The 18,058-nt window shown below is 40.9% G+C and overlaps 1 protein-coding gene across 2 annotated transcripts in view; it reads left to right on the top strand.

The window, feature by feature from the left end:
• The window catches only part of SPPL3 (SIGNAL PEPTIDE PEPTIDASE-LIKE 3), a 96,070-nt gene that overhangs the window by 36,846 nt on the left and 41,166 nt on the right, over positions 1-18,058 (top strand). For both annotated transcript variants that reach the window (XM_077394331.1, XM_077394332.1), the window contains exons 6-8: positions 1,185-1,367; positions 3,479-3,513; positions 3,638-3,794. In XM_077394331.1, the coding sequence (XP_077250446.1) occupies positions 1,185-1,367; positions 3,479-3,513; positions 3,638-3,794 (375 nt within the window). The remainder of the gene's footprint in view (positions 1-1,184; positions 1,368-3,478; positions 3,514-3,637; positions 3,795-18,058) is intronic.

The raw sequence follows: 18,058 nt of genomic DNA, 5'->3' as shown, positions 1-18,058 counted from the left end.
TGACTCAATATATGTAGCTCCTAGGATTCCCCATGTCACAGCTGTTGAGAGAATCCTTCCCTATTGAATGTCTTGCTCAGGGAAAGGATTATTATTTGCAAACATGGTCATTTGAAGATTGAAGCATTTTCTGTTGTCGATTTGGCATGTTTAGTTGATGGTATGAGATCTATAACAGGATACCTACCTTTGTAGGTGGATACCTTGTTACTTGGCCCAGCAAAAAAGTATCTGTTGTTCCTGTATTGAGGGCGGAAGTAGAATACTATGATATGGTTCTTAGAGTGGTAGAATTGCTTTAGTTGAGGCATCTTTTGAAGGAGTTACATGTGTCTGTTCCAGGCCCAATGAAGCTATACTGTGTCAATCAGGCGGCAATCAACATAGCAAATAATCCTGCATGATCGCATGAAGCCCATTGAGGTAGATAGACAATTCATTCGAGAACGTATTGTATAAGGAGATCTGTCTTCTCTTTGTTCCTACTGGTCATCAACTTACTGATGCCTTAACAAAAGGAGTTTTAAAGTCCCATTTTGACTTTATTTTCTCGAGCTTGGCACTATTAATATCTATGCTCAAGGGGGAGTGCATAAAATAAGGGTTATATCTTGTGTGGGAATTAGATTGTATTTTTGGGAATATTTTGTCTCTTCAATTTCATTGGTTTTATAATTAATATGCATAAATAGCTCAGTGTGTGAACTATTCCATTCTCTCCATCTCTTCTTTCCTCTCTCCCTCTACTACTATAATTTCTGACAACTCCAACTTATATGATTCTCGGACATTATTTATGGTTTCTGGACATTTGTTTATGGGTATGGAACTGCTGTTTAGTTTTATTGCAAAAAACTTTATGATCACTAGGCTACTGTTTACTGTTGTCGCATAATTGTTAATTGTTTCTGGTCATCACACCCATATGGTTACCTGAAACATGTTATGGGCTTTCCACCGTGGACGTTAGGCTTTTCATATGTATACTCACGTTTTAACTTGCAAGTGTCACTTGTGCCACATCTTCCAAGCTTTTCGATTTATACTCGCAATCATTGTATGAAATTAGTTCTTTAGCCAATTTAAATGCTTTTTTCATGTTTCTTTTCATATAATAATAATAATAATAATAATAATCAGGTGTAGCCTGTGTCTTAAATTTTGTTTGTTATTTCTTTGTGTAGGACCCTCCAAATGCTGGAACTGTCAATAAAGATGATTTGGAGAAGGAAATATTAGATATTAATGTGATGGGAGCTGTAGTTTTTATTATAACAGCATCCATTTTTCTAGTGCTACTATATTTTTTTATGTCTTCTTGGTTCGTTTGGCTGCTGATCATACTGTTTTGCATCGGTGGTACAGAGGTAAGTCTTTCAAATATATGCAATATTTTTCCCTTTTCAATTTTTGAAAAGGACATAATTTTATAAATGTAAATCATCAATCACATTTCATTTGTTGTTTGTTTTGTTGCATTTCTTCCCATTGGATTTCTCAGGATTATTTTTTTTGAATGTAAAATTCATTAAAAAGACTGAGATGGTCAATGAGTACAGAAGAGAATATTACAATACATCTCAAGAAATAAAAGCATCATGGGGGAAGGAAATCAAATTTCTCCAGAGTCTCCAAACCAACCCCCCTTCTTGCTTGAGAATCCGCCACTTCATTGCCGACCTCCTAACGTGATTGAAAGCCATAGATGAATCTCCTATAAAAAATCTCATTAAAAAAGTCCGCAAACCTCCAAGGAAACTTATGTGAACCGGATAACCATCAGATAACATTGATGGAATCTCCTTCCACCACAACATTATTTAGATATTCCCCTTCTAGTAGCTTTATTCCTTGATGAGCAGCCGTACTTCCGCCTCGTTCGAACGGCAATACCAATTGGACCGGCAAATGTCAAAATCACCACACCCTTATCATCCCTTATCATCCCTACACTCTTCTCAGGATTATTATGTTCATCTTTCTTTCACTACTATAGTTAGTTGTCTCATCAATCCTTTCAGTAAACATTAAATTGATGCCAAGTTTTCTGCCCATTTTCAATTCATCGTATTATTATTGCACCTTGAGATTTCAAACTGACGAATTTTTTTTTTTTTTTTTTTGAAAATTAACAGAATAAACTGATGAATTTTATATGTAAATAACTATATACTAACCGTTGATGTTTATAGAAGTTGTTATTAGGTACCTAAGAAAATATCGGAGATAATAGGCATTACTCACATTGCTCCACTTTGGATCACATGTCCATATAGCAGAAAACATATTAAAAGAAATTCACAAAGGGAAGTGATATATCCGCCCCTTTTGATCACTAGGAGCACCCCCTGTCAGTGTTTGTGGCAATCAGGGGCATTGAATTCTTCCGACATAAGTACAACAGCCCCTCTTTAGTCACTGATGCACTGACAGGGGGTGTTCCTAGTGATCAAAAGGGGCGGATATATCATTTCCCATTCACAAAATATCCTAATAAGTAAAGACCACCTTGAAAATTTTCTAAAAGGATTCATTAGCCGACCCCAACTAGTTTGGGACAAAGGCTTAGTTGAGTTGAGTATCCTAATAAATAAAGAAAGAATGACTAAGGCCATGTTTGGCAACCCTGAACAATTATTCCTTGTAATAATCATGGGCTCAACTGTGTGACAAAGATGGAGGAGAGGGAGGGACAAACTAGAGTTGGTGGGAGTGGACAGAGCATCAACAATTCCTAATAAATGGTGAAAAATAATACCGGACTAAAATTGGTTTTTTATTTTCCAGATTTTTAGGAGCTTTTTGTGCTCCACTTTCCCCTTCCTCTCACAAACTATGTCACAAATATCCCCGATATTTTCAAAATCTTACGTTTTTATCGCGACATTTTGATAAGATGACAAGATCCTGAAGTAATCCTGAGATTTTAAAAATATAGAGATATTTTCATTTTTATCATAAATATCGCGATAATATCACGATATTATCCTGACATTTTGACAACATTTTTATTTTATATTTTTCTTAAATTTTATATATTTATATTTTTTACTAATTTTATTTTTTTCATTTTTCCCTATATAAGACCGAAAAAAATAAAAAAGTTTAATATATCCTGAGATTTTCCGCTGCCAAGAAATTCCCGAGAATGATATTTGTGACAGCTCACAACTGGCCTCACAACTATTCCATGGAATATATTTTCAAAGTTGCCAAACATGGGTTACATGGCCTAAAGTACCATTGTATGACACAATAATGATAAATACATATGCAAACAACAAGAAGTGCTCAAGAATTTTAATCTTAGAATGGAGGTAAAGTTGTTGAATAGAATATGGAGCAAAGCTTGCAAACAAATGGAAAAAATGCATATTCATTGCTGAAATGTAAATATTGAATTATTTAGATTTCGTTGGAGCGTGTATGTACAACGGGTATACTTTGCAAAGCTAATTTGATGTGTATTCATTTTCAGGGACTACTTATTTGCTCAGTGACACTGATCTCAAGGTATATGGAAGTGAAGATGTTTTGCTTCTAGTTTTTTTCAATGTTCAGTGCAAGGCCTCATGTCATCATTTGTTTCTCATTTCTTTTTTTTTTTTTGTATTTTTTTATATTTTTCTCCTACCAGAATATGCCGAGGCTGTGGACGGAAGACACTACAACTTCCCATTCTTGGGGAGGTTTCAGTTCTATCCATTGTGGTTTTTCCATTCTGTGCGGCATTTTCCATTTTCTGGGCTGCAAATCAGCATGCATCATATGCCTGGATTGGCCAAGATATTCTTGTAAGTTACATCTTCTGAATCACACATGTTTCCTAATGAATTTCTCATTGTATTTTTATTTATATTTGGCATTCAATCTTGTAGGAAATAAGGATTATTTCTTGGATGGGAATAAATTGTATTTTGTGGATATTTATGTCTTTTCCATGCCGTGTAGGGTTTTATCGTTAATATATAGAAATAACACTTAGTGGAAATCCATTCAAAAATGTTAGAATAAGTATAGTGCATTAGGGCATTATAATCATTGTACATCCTCTGCTTATTATATAAATACTTTAGTGAGGGGAGTCATTCTCTCTAACTCACTTTTCTCTTTTCTTAATCTCTCTCTCAACATGGTATCAGAGCCCTAGGGTTTCTGATCCCTAGGGACTACCATCAGCCTCCATCTTCTCCATCTCCAAACCCTAATCCTAGCTCTTTTCCTCACCCTCTATCTCCCTCTCCATCTTCTCTAACCCTAACCCTAACCTTGCTCCTCTCCCTTCTCCACCCGAATACCCACTCCCCCCACGACCTTCCCTCGGCACCTCCCACTCCCGTGGTTCCCTCCCCCTTGCCCGACCCTTCCTGCGGCACCCTCCACTCCTGCGGCACCCCCCACTCCTGTGGCAGCCCCCGCCCCACGCCTACTCCCGTGGCAGCCCCCGCCCCACGCCCTCAACTCCCGCGGCACCCTACCCGTTGCCTCGCCCTCTGTCCTCCCACACTATCGCGGCCACCCCCCTTTGCCCCCCTCCCTCCCGTGGCCCCACCTACCCCCGCGACACCCCCTCTTTCCCCCCGACTCCCGCGGCCCTCCATCCACTCCATTCCACCCCCACACGGCTTTTTCTGTCTATTACTCGCCCGCCCTTCCCCCTCCTTTGACTAAATCAGTCCCTTTCTCCTCCTAAAACCCTTTCTTTCTTCCAACCCTAACCCTATTTTTTTTGAAAAGTGACATATATTGATTGATACCATACGGTACAATGGGGACAAGAAGTCCCTAGTAACATTACATAGCGTCTGTATAGGCAATTTAGGGCATACCCTGAGTTACCAAAGAAGTATTGGGACTATCAATCCTGCACATTCAATGATCATTTTACTTTTCAGATGAAACACCGTATACTTTCCAAAAGCACCTGTATATCTCTTCCAGTATTAGGACACCCTCCAGGACTTCCCACCAATCCTTACTTTCTTCAAACAAACAAAATTAAAATTCCCCAAGTGTATCATCCATATAACCTATTACCTTAAATTCATTCTACTTCTTTTTCATCTTTACTTTTTCTCCATCCAGTCATTCACTGTTTTCCAACTCCAAAAAACCATCTATCAATTTTCCAAAACACATTAACAAAACTAACCCGTAACTCGAAAGCTCCACCATTAGGGTCCTAATATCCAACTCCAGTTCCATATCATCAGGGAAAAAATCCGAGGCAAACTGTGGATAGGGAACCTCTTCCACTGGGTTCTTCCGGATAGCTATAAGCTTTGCTACCTTGCGAATGCAAAGTGTTCGTTTTGCCTCCCATTCAAGCCGTCTCAAGTTATTGGTATACTCCAACCAGCGCCGGAAAAAAGGAAGTTTATACACCGGTATACAAATCTCCTTTATATTAAGTGTACCTGTTAGAGGGAAAACTCTTCAGCAATGAGTTTATAGTCCTCCTAAAATTGCTTCCACTGTCGCTTGATAATCCCTTTAACTTGTCTTGGGACGGTGGGGGCTTTCACTGAAGATTTTGTAGTATTGTATTGCAGGCTACGAACCCATCGACGATGCTGAAACCACTTTGTGTAATATGGAATCTCTCTCCGTAATCTCTTATAGGTATGGGGAGCAGAAGAAGAAGACGAAGGATCGTCCATTCTCTTAACCACTAGATAAGGGTAGTACTTACCTTTGCTGAAGAATACAAACAGACCTGGTAAATTGACCTACTCTCCCATTATATACCTATATTTAAATAAGGCCCATATCTTCGCGTCCTTGGGCCCACAATCTCTTCTCTATAGTATCAGTTGTTACAAGATTTTGTTTCTTCCCGAACAAGGCAAGTCCTGATATCGACAAAAAGAGCCGTCACCGCAAAAAGGAGCCGTCATCACAATACCATATGCGAATCTAAAAGTGTCCTTATCCTTTTTCATTCCTAACTTAATCAACCCTCCCACACAACAGAAATGTCCAAAATTTTAAAATTTTAACTAATAAGAGGCCTATCTTCCAAATAGGGGGCCTATCTACCAAATAGGAGAACTCCCCATCCACAAGAAACAAGGAGATTACGATGCAAGGCGGGCGTACCAAATGAATCCAAGGGGGGCCCAACTACTTTTAACTTTATCTTGGGCGGGGATCGCTTACAATAGTCTGCATCAGGCTTTTTTATCTGGGGATTCTTCCCGCAACCCTCTTTACCACTTTCCGGAAGGGATGTGATAGATCCTTTTCTGACAGAACCTCAATATGTCCTGACTCCTGCAAAACGTCCTTTCCTTGACCAAGTGCGAAAATGACTGACATGCCTTGAATGGCTCTTCGCCAGGGATTTCTTAAACTTTAACCCATTTCCCGTTCTAGGCCGGATGAAGGGATAGTCCGGGCCACAGGCAGGAGGCCATTCTGACATGGAGGGAGGTTTGAAATTTGAATTCAAAGGGGAGGATCCCAAGGGTCCAACGGCTCCTCGACCAAAGTTTTCCGGCAAAAGAGCGGGCGGACATTCCGCCACCAATACATAGTTTTCCGGAATTTGAGAGCCAGTAATCAAGGGGTCAGACCCTAACCCTATTTTTCATTCCCTCTTATTCTTTCACCCTCATGTACTGACCTACTACCGTTCTCATTCATTTCGTCTCTTCGCGTCTCTCCTCGTCTTCGCTATGGCCTCATTTACGTCCTTGTCCTTGTCCTTGACCTGTGCGGCCACGCTATGAGCCCTCACCTTGATTAGTTGGTTTTTTCTCCATCACTTTCTTCTTTTCGCTCCTTCTAGCCGTTGGTTGTGGGTATTTTCAGTTCCCTCGACATTTGTTGTCCTTACGAATCTCCCTATCATTGTGGATCCCTCTATCGGTATGACCACGGAGGTTCGTGCTCGCCACCCACCCTCGGCCACAGTTACCTCTTCTCCTAGCTTGACACCTGTGGAGAATTCTTACCCACAGCTGAATATTGCCAAATTTGATGGAACCAACTACTTATCGTGGAAAGTTGCGATCGAGACATACCTCCTTGGACGGGGTAAGGTCAGTTTTCTCTGCCAGGATCCTCCCTCGTCCAAGGACCCTACGTATACTCACTGGGAACAGGAAGATGCTTTGATTCAGTCTTCTTTGGCAGAGTATGACCCCTGCCATTTCCTCTACCATGATACTCCTCTTGACTGCGAAAGAGATCTGGGACCATACTGCCTTGACCTATTCTGGAGTTGAGAACATCACCCGTATCTGTGCCACTTACTATGAGTGGATGTGTCTGTGTCGTGGTGACATGTCTCTTGAGACTCACTATGGGCAGTTTATTTCTTTATGTCAGCAGCTTGACGTTTTCATGCCCCTCACGTCTGATGTTAATGTTCTCCGTCGGTAGCGGGAACAAATTTGAGTGGTCCACTACCTTGAGAGCCTCACCCCGTAGTTTACTCACCCGCGTCATCAGATTCTTGGGTCCGGCAACATTCCATCGTTGCGCGAGGCCTATTCTCGTGCCTAGTGTGCCTTGGAGAGTCCCCAGTTCCGCTCTAGCAGCATATGATGGTGGTGCTGGTACTCATCCTCCCTGAGGTGGCTCTTTTTCTCGAGCCCGTGGCCGTGGTGGCCGTGTTGGGAGTGGACATGGCCTTCCTTATTGTACCCACTGCCAACGTGATGGCCGCCAGATTGAGTTGCTACACGCTTCACACTGAGCTTCGTTCGCCTCGATCCGCTCATCTCACGACAACTAACCCCTCTGACACAGTCGCTTATGGAACCGCTTCTACATCTGTTGATGATTCCTTCAGTTTTACGAGAATAGACTGAGGAGTTACAACGATTTCGACAAAGCTTCTCATCCCACTGCCGGCTTTGCTCAGCCAGGTAGTTCACCCACGACCTTACTCTCTAGCTCCGGGTCCTAGATTATTGACTTGGGAGCCTCCAATCACATGACTCATAACTCATCTCAGCTGTCGTCTTTTCGCTCTTTTTCCTCTGCAACTCAAACCATTACCCTAGCTGATGGGTCCACTTCCCCCATCATTGGTATTGGTATAATATGTCCTCCGACTATTTCATTATCATTGTGGTGTGTCCCTAAATCTCCGTTTAGTTTACTTTCTGTTAGTCAATTAACGAAAAATCTTTAGTGCTCCATCTCATTTTATCCTTCTTATTGTTTGTTTCAGGATCTTTTGATTGGGAAGACGATTGGATCGGGACGTGAGGTGGATGGACTTTATCGCCTTGACTGTAGCCCTTCTCCTACCGTTTTACATAGCTCTGTTGACACCTATCAGTGGCACTGCCGCCTTGGTCATCCTTCTCTTCAGTGGCTTCAGCAGACGTCCTTTGTTCCTGCTTCTGTCTCTTCTTTCCAGTGCGAGTCTTGTGAACTCAGGAAGCACCACCGGGTGTCCTTTCCTTCCCGAGTCGTTAGTCGAGTTGATAGTCCATTGCTTTTTTTTTTTTTCATTCAGATGTTTGGGGACCCTTTAGGGTCGCGTCAAATAATGGATTTAAGTATTTCATAGTTTTTATTGATGATTACTCGCGTCTGACATGGGTGTCTTTGTTGAAAGACCGCTCTCAGACCTTCTTTGCTTTTCAAAATTTCCATGTTGAAATAAAGAATCAGTTTAATTGCAATATTAAATGTCTTCGTACTGATAATGCTCAGGAATTTTTCTCGGGCACTAATGAGTTTTAGGATTATCTTTCATCTAATGGGATTCTTCACCAATCTTCTTGTGCCTACACGTCCCAGCAGAATGGTGTAGCTGAAAGGAAATTACGGTATTTACTTGAAGTTACTCACACAATCATGTTTCAGATGCGAGTTCCTAAGTCTTTTTGGAGGGAGTCGGTCTTAACTTCATGTTTTCTTGCGAATCGCCTACCGTCTTCTGTTCTTGTGAATCCTCTCCCTTTCAGGTATTATACCCTTAGTAGGATCCGTTTCCTCTCACACCTCGGGCTTTGGGTGTGTCTGCTTCGTCCATCATCTAGGTCCTGATAGGGACAAACTCGATCCTAGGTCGGAGCGATATGTCTTTTCGGGTTACTCTAGAACTAAAAAAGGCTACCGTTGTTATAGTCCTCGTCTACGTCGATGGCTTGTGTCAGCTGATGTTACGTTCATTGAGTCTGAGGCATTCTTTAGTCTTTCATCTGTACCTATTTCCAGCCCCTTGGAACTTGAGGCACCATGATCTCTTCCTCCGTTTCCTGACTTGGTTCAGATACACTCACAGTCTCTTACTCTGGGTGTTCTGTCGCCATCATCTTCCATACCAGTGGTTCCACCACCTATTACCAAACACTATCAACGGCGTCAGCATAAAGATGGACCTCCACCTCCTCCACTCGAACCATCGCCTTCCTTCACCTGTCGAGGTCCCTGACTTGTCTACTCAGGTATCTTCTTTACCCTCTTTTGTCATTACTTCTGACTCCTCTATTGCATCTCACACTTGTTCCCATTCTACAACACATCCTACTTCTCACTTTGTTTCTTATGATCGTCTGACTCCTATTTTCAAAGCCTTTGTGTCGTCCTTGTCGTCTGTTGTGTTACCACAATCATTACAGGAGGCTCTCCAACATCCAGGCTGGCGCACTGCTATGGATCTAGAAATGGGTGCACTACATTCGAACCAGACGTGGGATCTAGTTCCTCTTCCAGCTGGTGCTAAACCAGTTGGCTGTTGTTGGGTGTTCTCCATCAAGTATTTACCTGATGGGACAATTGAAATGTTGAAGGCCCATTTGGTTGCCAAGGGTTATCCTCAAACCTTTGGGGTTGACTACAATGAGACATTCTCTCCAGCTGCGAAGATTCCTTCAGTGCGACTTCCACTCTCAATGGCAGTTAATAATGGTTGGACACTACATCAGTTTGACGTCAAGAATGCCTTCTTACATGGCAACCTTCATGAGGAAGTTTATATGGAGTAGCCTCCAGGGTATGCTGCTCAGGGGGAGATGTCCCCCTCTGTATGCCGCATTAAGAAATCACTGTATGGCTGGAAACAATCTCCACGGGCATGGTTTGGGAGATTCAGTGAGGCTGTTATGCGCTTTGGGCTTCGACAATGTGCAGTAGACCATTTAGTATTCAGTCATCAGTCCTCTACAGGGTGCATTCTATTGATTGTGTATGTTGACGACATCATCATTACAGGTAGCAACTCAGGGGGAATACAGGGGTTGAAGACCTTACAAAAAGAGTTTGCTATAAAGGACTTGGGCCGCCTCAGATACTTTCTTGGGATAGAGGTGTCATATTCCTCTCATGGGATATCTTTATCATAGAGGAAGTATGTGTTGGACATACTGGAAGAAACATGGAATCTTGGAGTAAAATCTGTATCTGCGCCTATGGATCCCAATGTAAAGCTAATTCCAGAGGAAGAGGATCTGTTGGAAGACCCTGGCAGGTATAGAAGACTGGTGGGTAAGCTCATATACCTTACAGTCACTCGCCCATATATATCTTATGCTGTAGGAGTGGTTAGTCAGTACATGAGCTCCCCACACACCTCACACTGGAATGCAGTAATTGAGATTCTTAGAATAGCTTTGGAAAATGATTTGAAGAGGTACAAGCAATTTATCACAAGGCCCACTAATTGTGCGGTTACGATCGTCTTATGTCAATGGGCTTGGAAGGGCAATTAATTCACATTTGTTGATCATCAATTGGATGGTTAAGATCAACCCACAAAAATGATTGAAGAGGTGCAACCATTGGTAAGATCGAAATTAACATTGGGATCCATTAATTCAACGGTTCGGATCGTTTCATTGGAATGATTTTGGGGTGCAATTAATTTACAAGTGGACCGTCAAATGGATGGCTTGGATCATTCCTTGGAGATCAAGAGAGAATGGAATTATCAAGTGTTTGTGTGCAAATGAAAGGAGGGGTAGATTTGCCATTTGCAAAAATACGAGGCATGGTTGCAATAGTTACAAAAATGATTGAAGAGGTGCAACCATTGGTAAGATCGAAATTAACATTGGGATCCATTAATTCAACGGTTCGGATCGTTTCATTGGAATGATTTTGGGGTGCAATTAATTTACAAGTGGACCGTCAAATGGATGGCTTGGATCATTCCTTGGAGATCAAGAGAGAATGGAATTATCAAGTGTTTGTGTGCAAATGAAAGGAGGGGTAGATTTGCCATTTGCAAAAATACGAGGCATGGTTGCAATAGTTACAAAAAATGGGGACAATTTGGTCATCTCACTAAGTAACCAAGGGAGGAAATAGGGCAAGATTATCAACTGATTCTCTCTCTTCCAATTCTCCTATTTTCTCTCCTCCCATATTTCATTGGAATTGATCCTTTACTTTGGATGGTTTGGATCAACACAAATTGCCCAACCAACTGACTCTCTTTCTTTTTGCAAATTTTATTTCTAAGAAAAGTCAGTGACGTTTTGGGGAAGCAAGAAAACCATTCAAAGTGGGGCCCACTATTGCCAAATTTGGAAGATATGGAATTATGTAATTGGGGGTTAGATTTGGAAATTACTAAAATAAAAAGTGGAATGAGGTGGATGTGTGCATGTGAATCTAAATTGGAAAGTTTTGTTACCATGCAAAGGGGGAAAGTATTACTCGTTATATACGTGGGATGTTCTTACGAAAAGCAAGTTTGAGGTAGGCAATATTACAAAATCGTATGACCATGCTTTAACTTACACAATGGGTTTTCAAATGAACGGTTTTGATCACTTACTGGAATGGGCATACATGTGAGAAAGAAATTTTTGGCCAAAACGCGGGGCCCACTCTATGTAGCTCATGTTTATGTTCTTTTAGAAAGAGGCATGTTGGATTGAGGTTTTTTTTTTTATCTTTTTCATCCCACGTGTTTACAACTCTCCCTCCCTTGCTCTCGTCTCTATGCTCTCTCTTTATCTGCTCTTGGAAATTTTGTTCCCTTTTTCTCTCCCCTCTTCCAATTTTTTCATCCAATATTGCTTTTCCCTCTTAATAATTTCGCCCAATTCTCTCTTGCTTTCTTTCTTTTCAAATTGAGTGGAGGTGTTTGGTGTGTTCTTTGGCGATCCAACCATCCAAGATTCAAAGTGAAGCGACATCAAGGAAGGAGAACGAGGATTCAACCATTGACGGATGAGAAAAAGAATAAATTTTTCTTTTCTTTTGTTCTTTATTTCAATTCAAATTCGATGTACTCTTATTAAAGAAGAATTATTTTTGTTTCTTTTCCCTTTCTAAGTTCTAGATGGCATTATTTTTCTTTATTTTTGTCTCTTTTTCTTTCTCTATAAACAACTAAACCCATCTTACTTAGGGTTTAGATGAAGCCATGGGAAGGAGAAAGGTTTTTAATTAAATTCAATGGTATGGAATTAATGGTTTATAATTGTTGCATACCAATTATTCATACCATTGGCTCTCCCCTTTTGTATGAGTGATTGCTATAAACATTAAAAATATTTATATAGCCCTTAAAATTGGAGTGTGTTCGATAAATCACTCATGGGCAATGACATCCATTGATCATATTTCCCATTGACCGGATTTTTCAAATACACTATCCAATGCAAAAAAATTGGTTTAATTAATAATCCAATCCAAACCCATGGTGGATTCTAACCCTAAGTAATCTTTTAATTGAATTAAGATTCCAAATCAACTTCCAATTACTTTTGCAATAAATTTCCAATTAATTTAGAGTAGTTTTGCGACTAATTTTCCAATCAATTTAGCTTTCAGATTTTGGTTTTCTAATTAGGTTAGATAATTAATTAGTAGAATTCCTTTTGATTCACTTTGCCTAAATATAAGGGTTAAATTTGTAACTGTTTCTTAATTGTTTTCGACCCATATCTATTTAGCTTATAAATTTAAATATGTTGGATCCGAGGTTGTAGCCATGGAAATCCTGAGTACATTCCAGGCAACAATATATCATAAGTTTATTTTCTAAATAGTATAAGGGTAGAAATCACAGTAAGCTCTTTCCTGAGTTCGACCCGTATCTGAACGCGATCCGTGCACTTGCGGTTATTAATAATATCACAATCATCAGCAACAGAATACATTGGTGAAATAGATACCTAAAGGGTGCACCCGGAAAAAGGTCTATTATTCAAGAGACATGGTCATATGCGAATTGAAGGATTCTCTGTTGTTGATTGGGCTGGGTCTCCTGCAGATAGGAGATCAACTACCGGGTACTGTACCTTTGTAGGAGGTAACCTGGTATCGTGGAAGAGCAAAAAACAGGACGTCATTGCCAAGTCAAGTGCTGAGGCAGAATATAGAGCGATGTCACACACGAGTATAGAGATTATCTGGTTGAGATCACTTTTATCTGAGATCGGGGTCGTATCTACTTCTCCTTCACAGTTGTATTGTGATAACAAGGCTGCTGTCTACATTGCAACAAATCCAGTCTTTCATGAACGCACCAAACACATCGAGGTTGATTGTCACTTCATTCGTTAGAGGATTCAGAAAGGAGAGATTTGTACCGTATTTACTTGGTCCACAGATCAGTTGGCTGATATGTTCCATTAAGTAAAGCAAAGTTGAGTGATATCTGTAACAAGCTAGGAATGTATAATTTATACATTCCAGCTTGAGGGGGGGTGTTAGAATAAATATAGTGCATTAGGGCATTATAGTCATTGTACATCCTCTACTTATTATATAAATACTTTAGTGAGGGAGAGTCATTCTCTCAAACTCACTTTTCTCTTTTCTTAATCTCTCTCTCAACAAAAAAAAAAAACACAGTGGGAACTACTCCATTCACACACTCTAATCAGGATACAACTCATGTTCAATATCCCATATTTCCTTAGCAGTTGGAAGGAAATACATACTTGTGAGTTCTGACCACTTGGGGTTCCATGGAGTTCAATAACCAAGATAATACTAACAAATTATTGGACTTCCAGGAGAAAAAAAATACAAAAAGGAAGATGATAGAAGACACGAGGAAAGATGGCACAAAAATGAAGATGGAGGGTGGATTCATGAGTAAAACCAAGAGGGAAAGATGACTATCAGGGAGGTCTTTAGGAGTCGTCGGAACATTCCCCCGGAAGGACCTCATTCGGCAGATTTTCTTTGCACCTGTGGTGCAAATCTCGAGCAGTTATCAGAACCTTACCTGTCATGCTTAGATGGAGGTTATTCTTCCATGGAAGTCTTTGATTCCCTCGGGATTTTTAATCTTTGCTGCAGAAGACTGTTATTCTCTTTTGGGCAAGGAGCTGGTGTGGACAGACCTCGTTGGTCTCACTGGCCCCCACCGCGCTCACGGCGGCTCTCTGGGGAGTTTGGAAGAGTGGGATACTAGGGGGAGAAGGTTGGATTTTGGAGCTAGAAAAGCCCCTAGCCGAAGAGCATTGGAAGTCAATCGAAGACCAGTATCGAATGGAAGTGATTGGATATACACAAAATGCAGCTATAGAAATTTTGGTTCGTGCACCGCGTGCAGGAAGTGTTCTACACCACAACAGAAAGCAAACTCTACGTTAGCTTGGAGACCTAAAAAGCTACAAGTTGCAGATTGCAGTGATAATGACCAATGTTTGGAGGTTCCAGGCTCTGTTGCGAAAGATAGAAAGAAAAATCTCAAGAGTTGTCTTATTGGACGCTAAAATGTGGCTCCTGGCTTCTGGAAGACATCTGGGCATGGGCTAAGCATTTCTGGGGCCTTCCAGAGTTGGATAAGTCTTTCGCCATTAGTACCGTGAACATTTTATTCCGCTTTGATTCTGAATCTCAGTCCACCTCCATCCTTCGTCGTGGAGGTGAGGCTTTTGAAGGATATCTTTCTTCCCTTCAGACTTGGTTTCCTGCCTACAACACGGGTGCCAGGCCGGTTCTGCTGAGGTTTTATGATATCCCTCTTCACGCGTGGTCTGGTACTACGGTGGAGATCCTGGGGTCACATTTGGGCCAGGTTCTCGAAACCCAACTTTTTAGGAATCATTCTCACCGTCTAGCTTTCGCCTCCGCTTTGGTTATATCCCCTTTGTGGAAATCAATTCCCCAGTTTATTAATTTAAGGGTGGACTCTAATATTTTTTCGGTTGGAGTTAAGGTGGTCTCTGAGGACAGTATAAATTCTTTGGCATTGTCCGGTGGTGGGAGAAGTTAGTAGTAAAGACAATTTGCTATTTTTTGAGGGATCTGTCCAAATTCCTGATGATATAGGATCATCGACGGCAGTTCTTCCACTGGAAAAGGTGCTAGGCCACTGGCGGAGGGTCTACTCCGGTGGTGGTCCCCAATTCAAATTTTGAATTCCCCACCTACCCACCTGCTCCCCCCATGGCTGTCCTATTTTCGTCAGAAAGTAGGGAGGCTAGGGTTATAGGCTTTGTGGGTCCTCCATCTGCAAGAAAATCACCGTTGGTGCCTCCACGTTGTAACAAAAGGAAAGCCTCCACGTTGTAACAAAAGGAAAGCCGGTAGAAAAGAGGCTGTTGACTCCTTTGGCAAAAAATTGGCAATAGATTTAAAGGCTTTGAAATTAAAAAATAGGTTTCTTATTGTTGCGAAACGTGATGATGTGAAAGGCATTCGCTCCGGAAAGGGCAAACTCAGGAAAGGTCTTGGGAAGGATGCTTGTTTGTTGGCGACACGTGGTGGATTATTTGTTCTCAATCGAAAGATTAAGAGCCTGTACAGAAAAAAGGAACTCAGGAAAAAAGAAATGTGGCTCCGATAGTCTCCAATATTCTCGTTCTAGAATTCGCCTGCTCCAAGTATGTCTAGTAGCGACCTCTCTGAATCCCCAAGTAACACAGCTTTTGGGGAAATTACCCTGGTTAATTAAGATTTAGAGCTTCTGAAAAATCTCAAGTATAATGAAAAGTAGGCTAGGAAGGAATCGCCTACTCCAGCTGAGGCACTGCTCTCCCCTTTGAAGAAACAATGGGCGAAAGAAAAGGCAGCCGGCGCCCAAAATCCGGGGACGTCTCCCCCTCAGTCTACCTTGAACAGTGAGGAGGAACTTCATACCCCCCTTCGCAACCTGCCCATCTTTAATAAATTACTTGACAAGGAGAGGCAAACTCGAAGGCGCCTATGGGAGGAGGAAAAACAATTGGCAATTTCTTATCTGGAAATTAGGCGTTAATCTCTGGAATCTGATCAGAATCGTGTGCAAGGGATCCCAGTAACGGAAGATACTCAGCGAATAGAACAACTTAAAGATGATAGTGATAAGGGTAAAGGCCTTTCATTATCGACAGCTGTTGACGTTCCTGGATATCCCGAAATGGAGAGGTTTAACTATTTCTTAGAGATGGGAGATGCACTTGGGTTTTCGTATCAGGAGAATCTTGATAAGACCAGGGAGATGTTCTTTGGATCGCAATCTAGAATCGTTGAAGACAGAATAGACAGAGAAAAGGTGGAAACCAGAATTGTGAAGGATTAAGAAGAGAAGGAGAGAACAAGGAAGGATTAGAGGAAAAGGAGAAGGAATGGAGTAGAGAGGATTGGAAATATGACTTTGAGAGGAGTTAGTAGAAAATAACGAAAAATGATTCCAACCCAGCGAGACTGGATTGTCTTTATGATAGGTTAGGGTGGACTTATTGGCTTCTGGAGATGTCATGTTTACCAAGCTTCCATTTTCGGGCTTAAGGATTGGAAAATGCTTCCTGTAGGACTTTTCTGAACAATGTCGATAGGCTACATACCCAGAATTTAGTTTCTGTTTGCGGTGAACTCAGAGATTTTCTATTGCTCCGTTTTGTCTGGTCGTTTTAGCTAGGTTGTTCTTTTGGGGGCAGGAGTTTGGAGGGGTAGCACTCAAAGGGGGCAATTCCATTTACATTCTCAGCTTTGCCAGTCGATGCTTTCATGGATCTAAGCTGTGGGCTAGCTAGTGAATGGTGGCATATCTCACATAGGTGGGTGGATGATGATGCAAAGAATTCAGTTCTTTTGTGTAAATATAGGGATGATTATAAACCAATGACAATGCTTTGCTTATCTTTTGGACTGGTGCCGGCATGTCTGCCCAGTCCGCATTAATATTTTGTAACGCAGGATGGGACTACTGGTCCCGATTGCTATTTTAATATTAATGAAATATGTCAATTTTCAAAAAAAATTATTAGACTTCCAGTCGCATTATTGGGGATCATAAGGTTTAAGATACTTGATACTGCCATTTATAGACCTCAGCTTCTATTTGCCTCCAACAAATAATTTTACATCCACAAACCAATATAAAAGAATTTACTCCAAGAAACTAGTAATGATCTGTAAACTGGGATTTTTTATTAGAGAACTCAACCCCTGTGTCTTAAGACCCTCCGATCATATTAGACAATAGTTCATCAGCCATCAGGTGAAAAGTGCCACACAACCCACCCTATAGGGAACACACCATACTTCACAAACCAACGGAATATGTAATAAAACTCGAATCTTCAACACAGCCTTCAAATAAAATTGCCAGATATATTTGCTGACTTGATTCAGCATTCAGTAAAGCAATCACAATCTTTAAAGATCTCCTGGACTATTTTTTTTAATGATAGCATAATCTTCCAGCAAAATAACTAAAAAAATGTGGCATTTCTAAGATGAGAATACCCTTCGAAAACCAGTCCAGCACCTTTGGTCTTTCTCGAAATCCAGTTAGATCACTGCCATATTGTTGCTACTCAAAAAACGATGGGAGAGCATGGATTTATCCCAAAAAATTGATTGATATAGATACCTTTCAAAAAAGAAGAAGATACATTTAATCAAAAGATCCAGGTCTGATATCTGGATTTTCGTCAAACTAGAAAATGAAGATATCCACATACACCCCAATTAACCATTAAAAAATCCAAGATAAAATATTGACAAATGCTTCCAAAATAGCCTACATTTTTTTTTGAAAGATGACATATTTTCATTGATACTAAGGTTACATTGGGGACCAGGAGTCCCATCCTGTATTACGAAGTATCAGAGAGGCTGGTCAGGGCATACCCTAGACCAGGAAACTTTAAAGCAGAAACCAGATAAAATAATCAAGACATGTCTTTCTCCATTATAC

This window comes from Tasmannia lanceolata, unplaced genomic scaffold (assembly GCF_043159265.1).
Source record: "Tasmannia lanceolata isolate RefF3 unplaced genomic scaffold, GAP_Taslan_0.1 ptg000013l, whole genome shotgun sequence".
NCBI classification, from domain to species: Eukaryota; Viridiplantae; Streptophyta; class Magnoliopsida; order Canellales; family Winteraceae; genus Tasmannia; species Tasmannia lanceolata.
The sequence above is the reverse complement of the archived record's forward strand: the minus strand, read 5'-3'. Positions and strand labels throughout refer to the sequence as shown.